Consider the following 18,858-nt stretch of genomic DNA (forward strand, 5'->3'; position numbering starts at 1 on the left):
AATTTTAAAACACATATTCTTTTTTGGAAAAATAAAAAGCACGTAATTACAATCGTGCACAGAGTCAGACACAAAAAAGAAGAAAATTGATTAGCAATAAGGTTAATGAGATGATCAATGAAGTTAATCGACTGTGACAACTTGGCACTTTTGAAAAGTTGAAATAACAATCGTCCAAAAACAGATTTATTGGGGGCGGGGGCGGGTTATTGGGTTGTTCCTGCGTTTATTTTGATTATGTATTCTGTGGGGGGGGGTGTGTGTAATTTTATCCTCTGAACCGCCCTGAGACCCGCAGGTACCAATAACAAACTTAGTTGGTCTCTAAGGTGCTCCTGGAAGGAATTTTTGGTTTGTTTGTTTCGACTACGGCAGACCAACAGGGCTACCTACCTGTAACTAATAATCATACATGCCTACTTTCTAAATATCTGGGCAGGCTTGCCTGAATTTTTGCCTGAATTTGAACGGCCGTCTGTCAAGGAACCCTGTTCAGGGAAGTTTTTGATGTGTGGCATTTTGATGTATTTTTAATCCTTGTTGGAAGCCGCCCAGAGTGGCTGGGGAAACCCAGCCAGATGGGCGGGGTACAAATAAATTATTATTATTATTATTATTATTATTATTATTATTATTATTATTAGGCTCCTTGCCGGGGGCTGGACTGGATGACCCTCAGGCGCCCAGGAGTCCATGGGGCTCCCCGCATCCCCACTGTTATTGTCACAACAACCCTGCCAGGTAGGCTGGGCTGAGCGGCAGCGGCTGCCCTAAAGTCACACACCCAGCGAACTTCATGGGAAGATTTGAACCCTGGGCTCCCAGGCCTGAGACCAGCACTGTTACAGAGGATGGAGGGGAGAGGGAAATATAGGGAGGTCAAACTGGGCTGGGGGTGGTTACCCATCACCTCCTGGCAAACAGAAGGTGAAGAAATGGAGGCGGTGAGAGATCGCTGCAGATGGTGACAGCAGCCACGAAATTAAGAGACGCCTGCTTCTTGGGTGAAAAGCAATGACAAACCTAGACAGCATCTTAAAAAGTAGAGACATCACCTTGCCAACAAAGGTCCGTATAGTAAAAGCTATGGTTTTCCCAGTAGTGATGTATGGAAGTGAGAGCTGGACCATCAAGAAGGCTGATCGCCGAAGAATTGATGTTTTTGAATTCTGGTGCTGGAGGAGACTCTTGAGAGTCCCATGGACTGCAAGAAGATCAAACCGATCCATTCTGAAGGAAATCAGCCCTGAGTGCTCACTGGAAGGACAGATCGTGAAGCTGAGGCTCCAGTACTTTGGCCACCTCATGAGAAGAGAAGACTCCCTGGAAAAGACCCTGATGTTGGGAAAGATGGAGGGCACAAGGAGAAGGGGACGACAGAGGATGAGATGGTTAGACAGTGTTCTTGAAGCTACAAACATGAATCTGACCAAACTGCGGGAGGAAGTGGAAGACAGGAGTGCCTGGTGTGCTCTGGTCCAGGGGGTCAGAAGAGTCAGGCACGACTAATGACTAAACAACAACAACACCTTGACAACACCCCCCTCCCCAGATAAGTGTGTCAGAAATCTTCTTGAGATGCATGGCAAGAACACTGCTTCTGTCTGATGTAAAATCCTCTTGTTCCTTTCTTTCGGCTAAAGAAGAGACATTATTATTATTATTAAAACTTTATTCCAAAACCGAAAAAGAATTACAAACATCAAATTCAAAATCCACATTCGTTTCGTAACATAAGCCTATTATATAGCTGACTAGATTAAAATATACCTAATTGCTAGAGACTTCTCTTTGCTATATATAAATGCAAGGCAATTAGAAATATTATATTAGACATTTTTATAAATTCCCCACTCCCCTTCACCCATCTTGTTGTTGTGTTGCTGTAGTTTAATCATTATTCAATTGATTCTTTCATTACTTCCCTGCACGTTTCACACATTACCTATTAATATTCCAGTTCCGGAACCCAGGCTAAAGAAGAGACTTGTGGCATCCGAAAGCTCGCAGATTTGTGTGCGTCTCTCATTCTGATGGAACCGGATAAGGGCTGGGGGGTCTCATTTTGGAGGAGGGGGAGGCAAGAGCTGAGCTTGTGGCTCTTCCCAGTCCTGGCGCCTGGTTGCCCTCTGTGAAAGGTGATCACAGACTACAATTCCCATCATCGCTGGCGCCGGTTGTCGGGAGTTGTAGTCCAGCAGGCCTTGGTTAAAGGGCAGGCGGGCTTTGGGGAGATTTGGCCTGGCCAGTCTGAACACAAGCCCCGAAAGCTCCACCCCAGGAATCCTGGGAACTATAGTTCCTCATGAAGATCTGCCCTTCTCAGTGCCCTTAATAAACTACGGTTCCCAGAATTCTGTGGGGGGCGCGTGGTGCAGGCATGGGCCGGCCTCTGTCTGGTCAGAAATCCTCTCTCTCTCTCTGGCTGAAGAAGAGACCTGTGGCACCCGGAGGCTTGCTCATTTCCGTGCGCCTTATTCTGCGGCAAGAACAGAAACCGTCTGCGGCAAATCATCGCGAAAGAGCGCAAGTGGCGGGTTGTGGGGAGGAAGACAGACAGGCGCCCCCCCCCCACCGACCCCAGAGGAAAATCTGTGGGGAAGGAAGCGCAGCCCCCGAGAGGGGAGGGTGTGACAGGCTTGGCAGGGCGTCTTTGGCCAACACTGACAGCTAGTTTGAAAGGGGCCGGGGGGACCACCCAGGCTCTGCCTGCCCCATTGTCCCCACTGAAAGGGGCCTGGGCAGGGATTATAGGGGGCGGGAAGGGGGGGGTCCGCTGCCTTGTGCGGCTCCTCGAGCAGCCGCTATCCCACCCCTCCCCAAAGGTCCCAGCCCCCTCTCTGCTCGGGGGGGCGCAGAGTTGGGCTCGGGGAAAGCAAACCCCTATTTGGGGCGGCATTTTTGCAAAGGACTTGGCTCCCTATCCCCGCTGTGGGTCTGGCTGGTGGGGCGCCCTAAGCCCTGCGGGGAAGGAACTCTGTGCATGCTCAGAGGCCGTCCGTTGCTCCCAATCTTGAACGCTCTCGGGCCCCAAAACAGGTTTGATGCGGGGCTAAACACGAATCCGGATGACTTAGGGGAGTCCCCTAAATTTGGGGGGCCATCGCCGCTCGGGTTCCGCAATAATCATACTCATTCTAAATGATAATTTTATTATTTTTTCTTCTCCTCCTATCAGACCGGGTTCCTCCAGCCCCTCTGAGCGGTTCATAGCTAGTGCCCCCCACCATAAAGAGAGAGATTGCATGTTGGTTTGTTTTTGTAATCCTTTTATTTTTATTAACATTTTCGGAAACATTGTTTTGCACATTCCGCTCAGTAAAATAATAACACAACCAAACCAAGAGAGGGAACGATGGCTTGCACGTTTATTCAAAATCCAGTTAAAACTGTTAATCCCAACGAAAGGACGGTCTCCAGACCAGCAACGCTGCCCCCCGCCCACCTTCCGCTTGCAAAACCGGCATTCTCTGCCCCTGAGACCCGCGCAATTCAGTGGGTTGGGATGGATGCCCTCGTGGGGTCCCCTCCAGCTCTGCGATTCTGTCCTTCCATGACCTTTGTCGGCATCAAACCTCCGGCTCGCGATGTCCAGACTCAACTCTCAGGCCGAGAGACAAGAATTGCGTTTGGACAATCACGGCCCGGGGCTCAGGAGCGTCGGGGGCGGGCGGGGCGGGGGGAGCTGGAGTTTCTGGTGGGGCAGCGGAGGGGAAGTCCTGGGAGAGGAAAGCAGGTGGGGAGGCGCCCCTTTTTCTGGAGGCGTTTAAAGGAAGGGGCTGCAGGACAGATAGGAGCAATTGGGGGCGCTGTGGCTGCATCTCGCATTGAGCGCGGGCGGGGCTCGGATGGATGACCTCTGGGAAGATTCCTGCATTGGGCTAGATGATTCTTGGGGCCCCTTGCAAATCGACAGCTCTGCAATTCTCTTTTTTAAACTTAGAATGTTATGACTATTCAGCAGTGCATAAATACCTGGAATAAATAGTCCTGCGGGTATAGGGTGGTATAATAATAATAATAATAATAATAATAATAATACAAGGAAATAAATAATCCAGTTCACACCTGAGCTTCTCCTGCAGGGTTTTTGGGACAGCGGCAGGGGGATTTGTCAGCGGGCAGGACAGCAAAGCTTTTCCTTCTCAACCCATTTCCTTTTGGGTCACCAACTGCTAGGGATTATTTATAGGGGGCTGGACTAGATGGCCGCTTGGAGCCTTTCCCAATTCTATGATTCCACGATTCTCAGGTTCCGTCTCTGAGTTGGCCTTGGCTGCCCCTCTTCCACACCCTACATTTAAAGGCACTTTCTCACCCCCCCCCCAAAGATCCCTGGGAAATGCAGTTTGTTCTGGGTGCTGGGAGTTATAGTTCCACGAGCGATGGAACTACAGTTCCCAGGGTTCTCCCAGGGGCAGCTGCGTGCTTCAAAAGTGCCCTGCGGACGGACACAAGGCGATTCAGAAGGACGCTTCGCAGGTCTCGCCTCCGTGCTGGATGTTTCTGATGCTCCCAGGATGTGTGGCATAGTGGTTAGAGCGTTGGGCTGGGGCCAGGCTTCGAATATTTTGTTGGAAGCTGCCCAGAGTGTCTGAGGAAGCCCAGCCAGATGGGCGGGGTATAAATAATAAAGTATTATTCTATAAATTATTATTATTAAGGGGGTGTCTCGTCCATACGTGCCCCCCCGACCCACATCCAAGAGAGAAACACTGGGGAGAAACTCAGCTCAAGGAACGGGGGGGGGGAGGGGGGAATAATTTAAAGACGATATGAAGAGCTGTATTGGACTTAAAGATGAATTCCGGGTCCCTGGGAGGGAAATTTGGGGAAACGCCATCTAGCAAGATGGGGGGGGGGAGCTGGATATTAATGACAGCTAGGAGCTATTCTGGACAATTTAAGTCTTTTGAATCATTGTTATATGCATATGTGGGAGACAAGCGGAAGATGCTCTTTTGGGGGGGGCATTTTGTGTTCTTTTGGGATTTTTAATTTTTGAGAAGCCTCTCTTCGTTTCATTCATATCATAGCGTCATAGGACCCCAGAACTGTAGAGCTGGAAGGGAACCCCCAAGGTACAAACCCCAGCAGGTAGGTGTGTTGTGTTTTCTGAAGGCTTATACACCGTTTGGGATAAAAAGCCGCAGAAGAGGAGGAGTTGGGTGGAAAGAGGAAGGAGCCCCGGGAGAGAGGCCAGCCGGCCGGAGGGGCCTTTCTCAGGCGGTGGGTGGGTTTAAAATTAGGATATAATGGCAACAGAGGGCTATGCATATATAATGTCGTAATTTATCATCATGATCATCATTACTGCTACTACTAATACACAATAATAATTTATCCTAGAATTCTGCTATTCTATTTCCTTCCTTTTCTTTTTCTCTCCCTCCCTCTTTTCTTCTCCTCTTACATCTTTTTCTTCCTTTTTTCTTCTATTGTCTCTTCTCATTATTTCTTGTTAGACACAGTGTTACACGCTGAAAATTTTTAACGCTATATATAGATATAGATATAGATATATAGATATATATAATTGTATATAATATGTAATTGTATATAGTGTAAATACACTATATACTATAATATAGTATATAATTGTATATAATATAATAATTATATATATATATATAGAAGATTTTCTTGATTTACAAAAGTGTGCAATGTCTCTCTCTCATATCCCCCCCCCAATGTAACATTTTTACAAATCAGTTTCATTAGTTGAGACATTAGGCAGAAAAGGGATATATATATTTTAAAAAAACAACAAAAAGGAAAAGGGAAATGTAAACCAGGCAGCCTCTGGGAGTTGGGGGGTGTCTCGCCAATGCAGCCCCCACCACACACCCATCATCCCTGAGACAAGCCGGCCTAGTGGTGAGAACAAGGGCGCAGCCTTCGTGACTTTCGCACATGCTCTATGGGAGTCTTGTCACCGGACGGGAGACCCCGGCATTGTTTCTTGCCACCCATCCCTGGCACGTATTGCTAGCCAGGGAGGGTGAAGGGCAGAGGGCAGAGGGCAGGCAGGTGTAATTTGCTGGAGCATGGAGGAACATTGCATAATGAAAATAATTGTGGAGTTGGGGGCACCCCCAAGGTCATCTAGCCCAGCCCTCCTGCAGGTGCCCCACCCTCTGCTGAAAAACCGCCACCGAAGGAGAGTCCGTCCCCAACCTGTGGCCAAGGGAAGGTTGCCCAGATCTGTTGAGATTCCTGCATTGCACGGGGTTGGACTAGATGACCCGCAGGGTCCCATCCAACTCTACGATTCTACGATTCCCTTATTCCATGCGGCCCTGGGCTCCGACGGAGGAAGGGAGGGATATAAACTGGGTAATCAGATAAAACAAGGAAGCTTTTAATCTGGAAAAGCAGGGTATTTCTAAACGTAGATCTATAGACACACAGAGTGTGAGAAGCAAATGGACCCGCTTTGGGTCTCAGGAATTCCCATCCGCAGACGCGGCTCTGAGGGCTGAACTTTGCTCTCCCTCCCAAGTGGGAAATCCCATTAATTCAATCTGCCCCTGGGAAGCGAGGAAGGGGCTATATATTTATCCGTTTGTTGCATTTGCTGTATATCCCAACATGTTCTCTGCAAGGAGCTCAAGATGGTTCACGCAGAATTGTGCAGAAATAGAGTTGGCGGGACCCCAAGCGGTCATCTAGACCAACCCCCTTCAAAGCAGGAATCTCGGCTAATGCATCCGGGACAGAGGGTCATCCAAACTCTGCTTTAAAACCTCCAAGGAAGGAGAGTCCATCACCGCCTTAGCCAAGCAGCTCTTACCCTCAGAAAGTTCTGGGTTCGAGTCCTGTTTCTCCCCACCTCTTCCTTCCCTCCTCACCGCAGCTCTGCGCGGAGGCAGCGACTGGTCCTCAAAGGTCACTTGGGGGGATCTAGAATCACGGAATCCTGAACGCTGGAAGATTCAGGACGGATAAAATCATTCCCTTCTTCCCGTGGAACTGTGGAACTCTCTGCCACAAGAATCAGGGATGAGAGCCACCGCCGTCGTAAGACTCTGGAACTTCCTACTCCTAGTTGTGGCGGTGGTTTGGGGGGGGGCTGTGCAATCCCCCCCCCCCCAGCGAGGTGCTGAGTCCTGTGGAGCCTCCCCGTTCATGGGCAGCCTATCTCTGCGTCTCAGTTACTGAGGCGCAACGCCAGGGATGGGCGCGGGCTGAGTGCGCCCCCTCCTCGCGCATCTGGCTGGCCTTCGCCGCCGCCCCCCCCCCGATCTAGGGGGTTCCTACTTTTGCGGGGGGGGGTCTCACACTTTCCCTGCGGCCTGGGGTTCCCCCACGCGGCGGGGATAGGACTCCCCGCTTCCTGCGCAAAGCGCCCCCTCAAAAAACCGGCTACGCACCCGAAGGATCCGACTTTGCCGGGAAGATCGATCAAACCGGGAGGGAGACCCTGATGGAAATGAAAGGCCGCTTCAGGGAATCAACTTCCTTTCTCCAAATAATTGGTTAAAAGGGAAAATGCGGGGAAAATAAAAATAAAAATGGGGTTTTTCTTGAATGCAAAGCATCCCAACCCCATTTCTCCCCGGGTCTTGGTGAAATCAGAAATCCTCTCGCTGGTGGGAACTGTTTTTTTTGGGGGGGTTTCTCCTCCCCCCCCTACGCACAGGGTGGGCTGGATGACCCTCGGACCCCTTTCCGACTCTATGGCTTTCTCGGGTGAAAAGCCTCTCAAAGCTCATGGAGGGCGGTGAGGGGTCCCCAACTTCACACCCAATTTTAGGGAACTCACCCCCCCATAAAAACCTCCTTGGGACATTTGGCTGCCGAGGGGTTTTAGACGCCCCCTCTATCCCCCTTCCCGCCTCTCCGATGCAAGAAGAGGCCGCCTTTATCGGGGGTGTGCAAATTGGGTAGGGGGGCATCTTGCAAAGGGGGTTCCCGGGACCCCCCCCCCGATCTAGGCAGCCTCGATATCTCTGCTTCCTCGCCATTAGCGCCAGAAAGAGGGAGCGGGGCTATTTATTTAGAGACGCGGCGATAGATGGAAAAACCCGGGAGTTCCAATAAGGTCCCTTTTCATTTAATTATCAATCGACGAATCATTAACTGATTGAATAATCGTCAATTAATTATTAGTTATCAGCTAGCTATTAACTTTTTTAAACACCGGGAGTTCTAATACGTCCGCTGTTCATTTAATTATCAATCAATCGATTGATTGATTAATCGTTAATTAATTATGAACAGGCTATTTTTCTAAAAAAAATACCGGGCCACTTTTCCAATTCATTTTCAATCATTAAATTGATTCTCTAATCGTTAGTTCATTATTAGTTAGTTAATGAACTAGCTATTCATTGTTTTAAAATAATCGCTAATCATTAAATTTAACACCCGCCCTTCGCCGGCAGCTCCCAGGGCGGGCTGCAGCCATACGGAATTTAATCCCGTTAGAAACCAGATTCCCGTCAGAGGAACGGGGTGGTCTCTCTCTCTCTGTGCCCCCCCGCACCCCGAAATGCAAGAGCCCCCCCCCAGCTCCACTCACCCCAATCCACCCTTTCCCTCGGTCCAGGCGCTTCTCTTTCTCGTCCTCCGTCTCCGTCTTCCATCTCTTTCTGATGCTTCGGAGGGGCTGCTGCGTCACTCCAGGGGGGTCTCCCTGCCCTCCCGCCCCCAGGACAGACTTGGGGGGGGGGCTGGTCCGGTGTCCCAGATGGCGCTCGGGGTCCAGCCTCCCTCCCTCCCCCCCTCCCTCCCCACCGCCCGGTCCCATCTGGCGCCATCTCTGAAGTCTTGGAAACTCCTGAGAAAGCAAAGCGCACCCCCCCCAAGTCTGTTTCTCCTCTCCCCCCAACCTCGTGGGCCCCGATCCTCTGGGGTCCCTCTGCTGAGGATGCCTTCCCCCCCACTCCCGTCGCCCCCCAACCCGCGCCTGGCCCCACCAGGGACCCCAATGCTGCCCCACAGCCGACCCCTAAACTCACCCTAACTTTCCCCTTCTCGCTGGGCAAGAGTTATTCTAGGCAACCCCGAAGCGAGATTTTGGGGCGAGGCAGGACCTACTCACAGCCCTGCCCCATTTCTGCGCCCCCAATTCCTCCTCTCGGGGGTCCCGCTGCCCGGCCCAGCCGCCTGCCCGGCCCCCTCGGCCGGCCTTTGGGGGGCGAAGCGTCCCGGCCTCGCCCTCTCCCTGTCTGTGCAGCTGGACCCACAATAGGCCCCAGTTATGTGGGGTGGGGGAAGAGAGAGAAGGAGGTTGAATAGGGGGCGGCCGCCTCAATGGGGGAAAGCCCCCTCCCCTCCCTCCATGGGCAGGGTAGAAAAAAAGGGGGGTGGGCTGGAGAGCCACCCAGGGCGATGGGGGTCACCGTGGCCGGGATGGGGGGCGGATGCAGTTGCCACGGAGACGCCGAAGGATGCCATGGAAAGGCCTTGGTGGGGGGCAGGAGGGCGAGGAAGGCCGAGGACCCCCCAGCGGGTCAGGGAGCACCCAGCCCGCGTTGCAGCTGGGGGTGGGGGGTCGGGTGGGTGTGGGGCGGGAGTCCCTGGCGGCCTCTGGTCTCTCCATCCTCGCCTGCGCTCCCCCGCCCCATTCCGTTGCCCGGGGTGATGCGCCTTTCAATGGGAGGTAGCCGGAGCCGGAGGCTTCCAGCGGAGGCCGGAGAATAGGGGCTGGGCTGGGCCGGGGGGGTGGAGAGTGAGACCCCCGGCTAATCCCCCTCCCCTCCTGCCTCCCCCTCTCCCCTTAACCCTAATCCCCCCTCCTCCTCCACCCCCAATTCAATTCAGGCGACAGAAGAAAGCGGTTGTCTCTCTCGCACACAGGCCCCGCTTAGGGGGAGAGAATATGGGGGGGGGGAGGAAGAAGCCCACTCCCCACTCCCCACCTCGGCCTCAAAGGGAATGAAGAACCAAGCCCGTGGGGGGGGGTGAGCCCCAGAAAGTCGCCTTCGGACCCTCTCCCAGATACCACATCGCAGCGCGATGGGCAAAAACCAGGGCAGACTCTCACCGGGATGGGGGCAAGACCCCCCCCCCGCCCCTCTGAAGAGCTCTTCCCTCAGCGAGGCTTGCTAGGAACCGGCGTCACGCAACACACACAAAGTTTTCGAGAAAAGGTCCCAGCAAAAAGGCTTTTGCGCCTTGGACAGAATCACGGAAACTGTAGCGCTGGAAAAGGGGCCCGCGGGTCATCCATCCCAACCCACCGCAAGGCAGCGGAAGAATCGCCCCCACAGCCGCGATTCCTGCCTTGGACCACTAGATGAAGGTGGTTTTTCCCCCCAGGAAGGAAATAAAATGGCCCAGGAGGAAAGGGAGATCTAGTCATTCAAGGTTCTTGTGTAAAGTCCTTTCCTCCCCTAAATTATAAATATTCCCCAGAGGAGAGATTCGCACGCAGAAAGAGGCGTCAGGGAAGATCCCCGCCCCCCGCAAACCCTTTTCCGATGGGGGGTCAGCGGAGGAGCTTTGCTGCCCGGCAAGATCAAATCGCTTTGGACGGAGGAGGGGGGAGAGGTTGTGAATATGCCCCCTCCCACCTTTCCCACTCCTCTGGCTGAGTCAGGAAGAGCATCTGAATAATTCCAGTTGCTGGGGGGGGGTGTGTCTCGGGGGGGGGGGCGACTCTTGCTGCCGCTGCTTCTCGGGTGATGTTAGGACCCCCCTCTCTGGCCTGATCCTGTTGCGGCTGCGGGGGGCAATTCCGACCTCTGCAAAACGCATCTCTGCGTCTCCGCAGAAGGAATTCGCGCGCAGGATCAAGCAACGTTGAGGACCCCCCCAAAAAAAACTTCCATTCCTGAGCGACTCAAGCGCGTTTCGCTAGCTCCAGACACAGCAGCCAACTCTAAGGGGCTGAGGTCCCTTTGCTCGCCCCCCAAGGAAATATTTTAAGGGGCTGGCAACCCAGAAAAAGTAGATAGGATTTGCCATTCAAATAGCGCGCGTCATGGGATGGATTACGCAGGGCGTCGCTTATTCCGCTCCCCCTCCAATCCAAGAATATTTTATTCAAGTTGGCACCCCTGGCTCCAGATCAGCACCCCTGGCAGGGACCTCTGCAAACTGACAGAGCAGAATCATAGAATGGCAGGGTTATTGGGGGACCCCTGAGGGTGGTCTAGTCTGACCCCCTGCAATGCAGGGATCTGGGCTCGAGCATCGATGGCAGAGGGCCGTCCAAGCTCTTCAAAACCTCCGAGGAAGGAGAGTCTGGTGCAACAGCATCTTATGCATTAAATTTATTTTTATTCCATTTATTCATTTATTTATTATTAATGTTGCAACACATATATGAAATCTTTACATAATGATACATATACGTTATATTCTTATGTATTAAATTGATATACTGCCCTTTGTCCAAAGATCTCAGGAAGGTTTGAAAGATAAAAATTCAGGATAAAAGCGCAAAATAAACACAAGGAAAATTGAAACAATAACACATATCTCAAAGGCTGTAGAATATTCAAAGTATTGGTTTGGAAACACCCCCCAAAAAAGGAAAAATATGTTTGGTATTAACTTTTGTATTGTTCTCCATAAAACCTAGTGAAATTTATTCAGAATAAAAAAATAACAGAATATTAATCAGCCCAAGGTGCAGTTCTGGTTGCCCCATCTTCAGAAGGATATTGTAGAGCTGGAAAAAGTGTTCGGAAAAGAGTGACTTCCCTTTGAAGAATAAATGTTTTTTTGGGGGGCGGCTTTTTAGCTTAAGAGGAAAGGCAAGGAAACAGAAGACACGATATAATTTTGGGGAACTGTGCATAGCAAGGAGAAGGCAGAGATGTTCTCCCTCTTTAGTAAGACTCGAACTCGGGCCCATCCCATGAAGATTCGGGACAGATGAAAAGGACTGTCTTTGGAACTCCCTGCCACAAGAGGCAGTGAAGAGGATGAGACAAATTCAGGGAGGAAGATGGCTGCTAGGCAGGATGGTTCGGCTCTGAATCCCAGCTGCCGGACCCTATAGGAGGGGAGAGGGCTTGCTTTCGAATCCCGCTTGCGGTTTTTTTCTAGAACCTCCAAGTCCAGAGGCAGTCTACCAGGAGTCCTTTGGGCCTCCCCAAAGAAGGCGCTTCCTAGTTCCTCTGCGCACGGGTGTTTAATGCGCACCTCTGGTGGGGGATTGTGGGCCAGATTCTGCATTGAAATCGGTTTCCCAGGCATGAGAAGAGTCTGCTGGGTCACATTGTCCGCTGACCCTTCCTTCCCTGGACAGGGTGGGAAGGCCCAGCAGGGCTGCCTTTGGGTCAGGGGGTGCAGACAGGGGCCCCCAACCCGCTCAGCGGCTAATCCTCTTTCTCCCCCAGAGGAATCAGGGCTGCCTTCCCAGAACACCCCAATAATCCCTTGGGCAAACATTCATTAGTGCAGGCTCACAACTGGGCAGCCACCCATATCCCCCCCCCCCAGGATTAGCAGGCAAAAGGGGACCCAGGCGTCCGGGATCACAACTGCACCCCCCGCTGCCTACGAGAAGGGCAAGCCCGGACGTTAAAAGAGGATCATTGCAGCCGATGTAGGAAAGGCACTCTGCACATGATAAAGGCACACTAGTCCCTCAGGTTCTAAAGTTGAGCCTGGGTGCTTTGAGACGAAGGGCTGCTTACATTTTTTGGGGGGGGGGTGTTGTGAGACCCCAACGGCTCACGTGGTACAGATCGTGCTGGACTGGACCACTCCAGGCTGGGGGAGGCGAGTGTGTGTGTTTGTGGGTGTGCGATTTCCTGGGGCGCTTCTTACACAAACGCAAGCCACCATGAAGCTGGGTGACCGGGCCAGTCCTTGCAGGGTTGGGGTGAGGATTAAATTGGGGGGGGGGGGGCCTGCGCGACAGGATAACCAGATATACCCCCCCCCCGAGCTGATAAATGCAATAAATGTATAAGAAAACTGAGCAGACTCAGCATATTTATTATCATAGAATCAGACCATCATATTATGGAAGACGTTTTCGTGGATGTAAGATCATATCTGCTGCAAGAAGAGTCACCCCCAGAGATATTTCCTGGGTGGGTGGGGGGGACAACTTGGCAGAATACATGGGAGAGAGTCGATTGTAAAACGTCTCTTATATATCTTGTTCCCATTCACATATATTTGAGGCTATGTAACCCTGCCAAGTGTTTGTTCAGGGTGATAAAGTGTCTTTTCCCGCAGTCCTCAAGCAACAATTTCTGCATTTCCCTTAAATTTCCCTTAATTTTCCCTATTTCAAGGTGGCTCACAGCATTAAAGTGTTTCTCAAAGAGGTACTTTGATCGCCTGCGCATTTGTAGAAGCCGTTGATTTATCTGAGCGATGATATATATCCCAAAACAAGGCACAGAAATCCTCGGAGTGGAAGTCTGGCGAGATCTCAGCCTCGCTCCTTGTGCAAAAGACCCCCCCCCTCTTCTGGGGAGAGGCCCCCCTGCCTCTAAGCCCCCTCCCCAAATCTTGCATTCAAATATGTTAGCCGGGAGCTTCTCCAAGACAGGGCGAAGGAGGACCCTGCCCCCCAAAGTCCTTCCTTTGAAAGTGGGGGGGGGGCCACCAGGGAGTGTGGTTTCCTTGTGGGTGGGGGGCGGGTTTCTCCAGAGGCAGGAAAAGGCATCAGATGAAAAGACCCCCTGGAGGAAGAGAAAGAAAAGGGGTCAGTGGCTGACCCTGTGGAGATGGTTGGAAGCTGCCCAGGGTAACCCATTCAGATAGGCAGGGTATTAAAAAATAAAATATAATATAATAACAATAACAATTCACTTAATTTTGTTCCATAACCTTTACACGCATTCCCAGAGGGGATAAAACAATCAAACTCTCTGCAAAAACGTTCAGATGATAAAAACCACGAGCTATAAAGGGACAAACATGCACCAGCTATTCTACATGTCTGACGGGAGAATTTATCTATTTCATGAAATCTATGCAGGGTGGGAAACAGCTATGCAAACTCTTTAAAGAACAAACATTCTGGGTTTTTTTCCTTTGGGTGGGTAGAGTTGTCTAAAATGGAAATGTTCTCTGTGGGCGCTGGAAGGAATGCAGCGAAGGCGCCTGGCCCTTCAAGTGGCAGGGAGTTCCGAAGTCCACGTGGAAAGATCCAAGTTATCACAAATACGGGAGACCTTTTGGGGTCCCTTCTCACCGCTCTCCACCACCAGCGCCGGTGTCCAAGGGGAGCCCCCCACCCCAAAGGGCCCCCAAATCAACCCCCCTTCGCCCCACTTACCGGTCACCTCCAGGCTGGCGCCGGTGATGTAGCGGCTGTCGTCGGAGGCCAGGAAAGCACAAACCTCGGCAACATCTGGCGGGAGACGGAGGAGACCGTGAAGCCCCCTCCTCCCAACGTCTGCAGCCCCCCAGACGCCGCCAGCCCCCTCCCAGGTAAAGAAACCTGCCCCTTTCTCCTCCGCAGCCTCAGAGAGATTTAGGCCAGCGAAGCCAGTCTTGTCGGCACTGGCCGGAAGCAACGGCGGGTCTTTCCCCAGCTGCCGGTGGGGCCGGAGCCAGGGACCTTCTCATAGCATTATTATTATTATTTCCTGTTCAATCTATACAGCATTGTAGAGCTGGAAAGGGTACCCCTGAGGTCATCCAGCCCAACCCCCTGCAAGGTAGGAATTGCGGCAAAGCTACATTCCTCCCCCAAACTCCCTTAGGCGATATTATTGGTACAGAAATATCGGGAATTGTGTGTAGGAAGGAGGAAATTAATGGCTCTTATTATCCCGAGTAGCACCGAGTTAGAAACAAAAGAGGAATGCAAAATTGATGGTCATTGCAGCCAGACAGGTTATAGTGAGTAATTGGAAAAATGCAGAAGAGGAAGCGGTGAACCAATGGAGGAAAAAACTGAATAATATTGTAATTTTAAAACACAGTATCTAACTGTGAAGATACATAAAACAAAAGGGCTTAAGGTCAGTGAGAAGGAGGAGGATTGGTTTGAGAAGGTATTGAATTATTTGGGGAGGTTTGAACAATTTGGGGCAATTAAAATGTTAAAAGATAAATAAACATTGTGGAGGGAGGAGTGTCAAGGTATATAGAATTGTACATATAGTTCATTTGAATATGTTATTATTGATTATGTATACCCAATATATCAGCTGCCTGAGGGGTTTCACTGTTTGTGTTTTAGTTGTTGGTAAAAAAATTTTAAAAAAGAAAAGAAAACTTCTTATTCTTATTCTTATTCTTATTATTCCCCACATTAGGGGGCAGGGCCATAGCTCAAGGGGGAAAATATTATTATTAATTAAATTTGCATCCTGTACTGCCCTTCATGTGGTTCACAACATAAAAGCACAGTAAGAAATCCCTGACAGGCAGCAGCTGAGAGGCATCGCTAAAAAACCCCAGATATTTTTCGCATTTTTTGGTTGGGGTCCCTTCCAACGCCACGATTCCTCCGTTCTATGACGCCTGGGCACTCCCCGCCCAGCAGGAGGAGGGAGGGCACTCTGCAGGCGCTCAGAGGCCCCCTCCCCACCCTTCAAAGGAAGCGCAAACATATTGCTGGACTGCGTCACCTGACCTTCGGGCTCCCCGAGGCGTCCCAGCGGCACCATGGCGGCAAACTGGGGAGAAGAAGGGACAGGGGTCAGGGAGGGATCGGGGCGGGTGCCGGCCGGGGTGGGGCCTGACCTCAGCCCCCCCAAAACACCCACCTTGTCCAGCACTTTCTGGGGGACCTTGTCCGTCATGGGGGAGCGGACGAACCCTGGCAGAACCGTGTTGCAGCGGATCCCGTACCTGCAGAGTGGCAAGCAGAGGAAGCGTCACCTAGTGGTTAGACCCGGGACAGGGCAGGGTTCAAATCCGCAACGCTCGCTGGCTGCGGACTATTCGGCGCAGACGATCTCGCAGGGTCGTTGTGGGGGTGGAACAAGGGCAGGCGAATGGGGGCTCCTTCCCACCCCACCCCGATCTCTCCCTCTGCCCCCCAGCCTGGCTTACCTGGCCAACTCCTTGGCTGCCGTCTTGGAGAGGGCCTCTACCCCAGCCTTGGAGGCTGAATAGTTCACCTGCCCCAGATTCCCCACCTGGGCAGGAAGAAGAGAAGAAGGGCGGAGGCACAGGGACTGAATTATCAATCTATCAATCAATCAATCAATCAATCAATCAATCAATCTTTATTATGGTCCAGAGACCCAACAAATCATTACAAAGCAGTGCACAATTCAGACAGCCTACCTCCAGGTTAAACAAGCATTTTGCTCAGACTTAAAGATAGGGATCATTGGTTCTTGCAACCACCGATAAAAACTTGGCCACTGCTAATGTTCTGGCATTTGTCCGGTCTTCCAGTAGGAACCTGACATAGTGAGCCTCTGATTTTCCCGGGAAAGGGACCAGCAAGGGTAGTATCAGTTCAGCCCTGGCTTGCTCGTATTTCGCATAGTGCAGCAAAATATGTTTTATGGAATCAATGTCTTGGGCACACGAGCAAAGTCTGTCCTGGTAGGGAACTCCTCTCAACCTGCCATCCAACACTGCAGAAGGAAAGACCTTTAGTCTGGCTTTGGTGAAAAGCCTTCGATAGTTTGGCACTGTCAGGTTTTTAATGTAAGGTGTTAACTTAAAGACATGCCCATATTGTACTCCTACTGCCAGCGGACTACAGGCTGCGTGTGATCGAGATCGCAAGTCACTGTGTGCATTATCCCATAATCTTTGCTTTAACATCTTTTGGGCGCCTTCATAACCCAGGTAATACAGTTGGGGGGCGGGTGACAGACCAATAGAGGTGGCTTTTCTAGCCATGGTTTTCTGCCATTTGCTGACAAATTCCTCATTGGTCAGGTGTTGGTACAAACCCTTCCCTAGACCAAAGACTGAAATCCTGAGCCAATGTTTTAGGGCAGCCCACCACGCTTTAGTAGAAACTGGGCATTCACCAGCTTCTAACAGAAGTACGGAGTTGGGGACGCAGTTGGGTACCTGCAGCAGAGATAGTAGAAATTTTGCCTGAAAGCCACCTAGCTTAGGCAGGTCCCCATTATGCCAGACACTTGCAGCGTACAGGAGTTGGGAAATGGATTTTGCATTGAATTAATGGCAGTGGGGGGCAGAGGGCAAGGAGGTCATTAGGAGGGGGGGTCACTGCACCTTGCCCACGATGCTCCCCAGGTTGATGATGGAGCCCCCCGAAGCCCCGCTTGCCACCAGCGCCTTCGCCACGGCCTGCGTCACCAGGAAGGTCCCCTGCGGAGAAGGAAGAGACTGAGCAGGACGGGGTTGGGATGGATGACCACTGGGTTCCTTTATGAGCCTATAAGCAAGGCGATGGAGGGAGGGGCCTCCCGGGGACGCCTCCCTTGCCGGGGGCCAAGTACCTTGAGGTTGACCCTGAGGACGGCGTCAAAGGCCTCCTCCGACTGCTTCAGCAGGAAGTCGTCCATGGTGATGCCGGCGCAGTTGACGCAGACGTTGGCCGGGCGGGAGAAGCGGGCCTGGAGGCCAGAGGGAGGAAATCAGCACCCCAGGAGGTAAAAAGGATTCGGGCCTCAACATCGCAACAGAGGGGGTTGGGATGGATGACCCCCCGGGGTCCCTCCTGACCCTACAATTCCATGATAAGCTCCCTGAAGGACCTTAGGCTGGCCTGCCTAACAGGGCTCTGGTGAGGATGGCATGGGAGCGGAGGAGAAGGAAGGCAGCCAATAAACGCACAGGGTGCCGAGGACGAATGCCGACTCAGGGCAAGGCTTGGCAGAGTTAGAGCCAGGGGATTGCAGGGCAGGGACCCCCAGGGCTCATCTAGTCCACCCCCCGCAGATGCCCACCTGGATCTGGGCCACGAGGTCGGCCACGCTCTTGGCGCACCCCACGTCGACGCGCAGGGCCTGGTGGTCCCCTGCCTGGAGCCCCCGAAGCGTCTGGGCTGCACCGGCCTCATCGCAGTCCGCTATGGCCACTTGGGCCCCTTCGCGGGCAAAGCGGGCGCAGATGGCACGGCCGATGCCGCTGCCGCCCCCTGAGGAAGAAGGAAGAGGAGCCTGGTCACCCTCCCCGGACGGGCTTCTTCCCCAGCAACCCCTCTGCCTTTACTGCTCCACGTCAGGCGGAAATGGAACGGGTGCAGTTCTTTTAAATAAAAAAGTTACGTTCAGGGCTTGTCACTGCCAAACGGCTGAAAGGTCAAGGCTCCTGGGAGGACCCGAGAGGCGGAAATCCAACAGGTAGAGCCACCCCCTTTCCTCTCCATCATCAACCGTGCTTTTGGGGCTGGGGCCTGGGTTCAAGTCCAGACTGGCCTGGAAGCTGGACCGTGGGAGCAGATGGAGGGGGTGGAGAGAAAGGCAGCCAAGGCATGAGCTCGACCTGTTGAACTGATGGCTGAAATATGCTGCCTTTCCCCATTGGCAGACCCCACCCCCAAATACCCCCCTCCCGCTGCCCCTGTTGAACTCCTGCCTCCCTCCCCCCCCAGGAGAAGGGACCTGTCACCAGGGCCAGGGTCCCTCGCAGCCGCAGGTGGGCGGCCATCGCTCTGTGGGGGAAGGACCGGAAGTGAGGCTCCGTGGGGGGAGGAAGCTCCGCCCCCGCACCGGAAGCTCAGGCCGTGGAGGCCCTTCTGGACCGCCGTCTCTACTGCCGCAGTCCTCCAGGGTGGAGGGAGCCAGGACTCCTGGGTCCTTGGGGCGGGTCAGCGGATGTGTGTGTTTCCCCCGCTCCATCCTTTGCAGCAGCAGGAGAGGAGGGGATCCAACAGGTGCTGCTCGTGCAGGGCTGGACCTGTTGAATTTCCACCCAAGCGCTTATTTTTTTAAAAGACATATTTAATAATACGTTTTGTATGTACTGTCAGAGGCCCACAGTGGCCGGGGAAAGCCAGTCAGACGGGCAGGATATAAATAGTAAAAATTATTATTATTAAGTAGTGGG

General features: G+C 52.4%; 1 protein-coding gene across 2 annotated transcripts; it reads right to left on the minus strand.

The window, feature by feature from the left end:
- Nucleotides 1–12,880: 12,880 nt before the first annotated feature.
- On the minus strand, nucleotides 12,881–18,487 carry HSD17B8 (hydroxysteroid 17-beta dehydrogenase 8). Of its 2 annotated transcripts, XM_083426679.1 has the most exons (9): nucleotides 18,414–18,487; nucleotides 17,757–17,947; nucleotides 17,307–17,423; nucleotides 17,080–17,175; nucleotides 15,928–16,013; nucleotides 15,639–15,723; nucleotides 15,506–15,548; nucleotides 14,198–14,272; nucleotides 12,881–13,598 (listed from the first exon to the last, which is right to left on the minus strand). In XM_083426679.1, exons 1-9 carry the CDS (start codon nucleotides 18,457–18,459, stop codon nucleotides 13,582–13,584), a joined length of 756 nt encoding a protein of 251 aa, XP_083282805.1. In that variant the 5' UTR covers nucleotides 18,460–18,487; the 3' UTR covers nucleotides 12,881–13,581. The 2 variants fall into 2 exon arrangements, with proteins under 2 accessions (XP_083282805.1, XP_083282806.1); XM_083426680.1 differs by lacking the exon at nucleotides 15,506–15,548 and having other exon boundaries at nucleotides 18,414–18,485.
- Between the last annotated feature and the right edge of the window lie 371 nt (nucleotides 18,488–18,858).

Source organism: Podarcis tiliguerta (genome assembly GCF_965153285.1).
Source record: "Podarcis tiliguerta genome assembly, chromosome: 2".
Taxonomy (NCBI): Eukaryota; Metazoa; Chordata; class Lepidosauria; order Squamata; family Lacertidae; genus Podarcis; species Podarcis tiliguerta.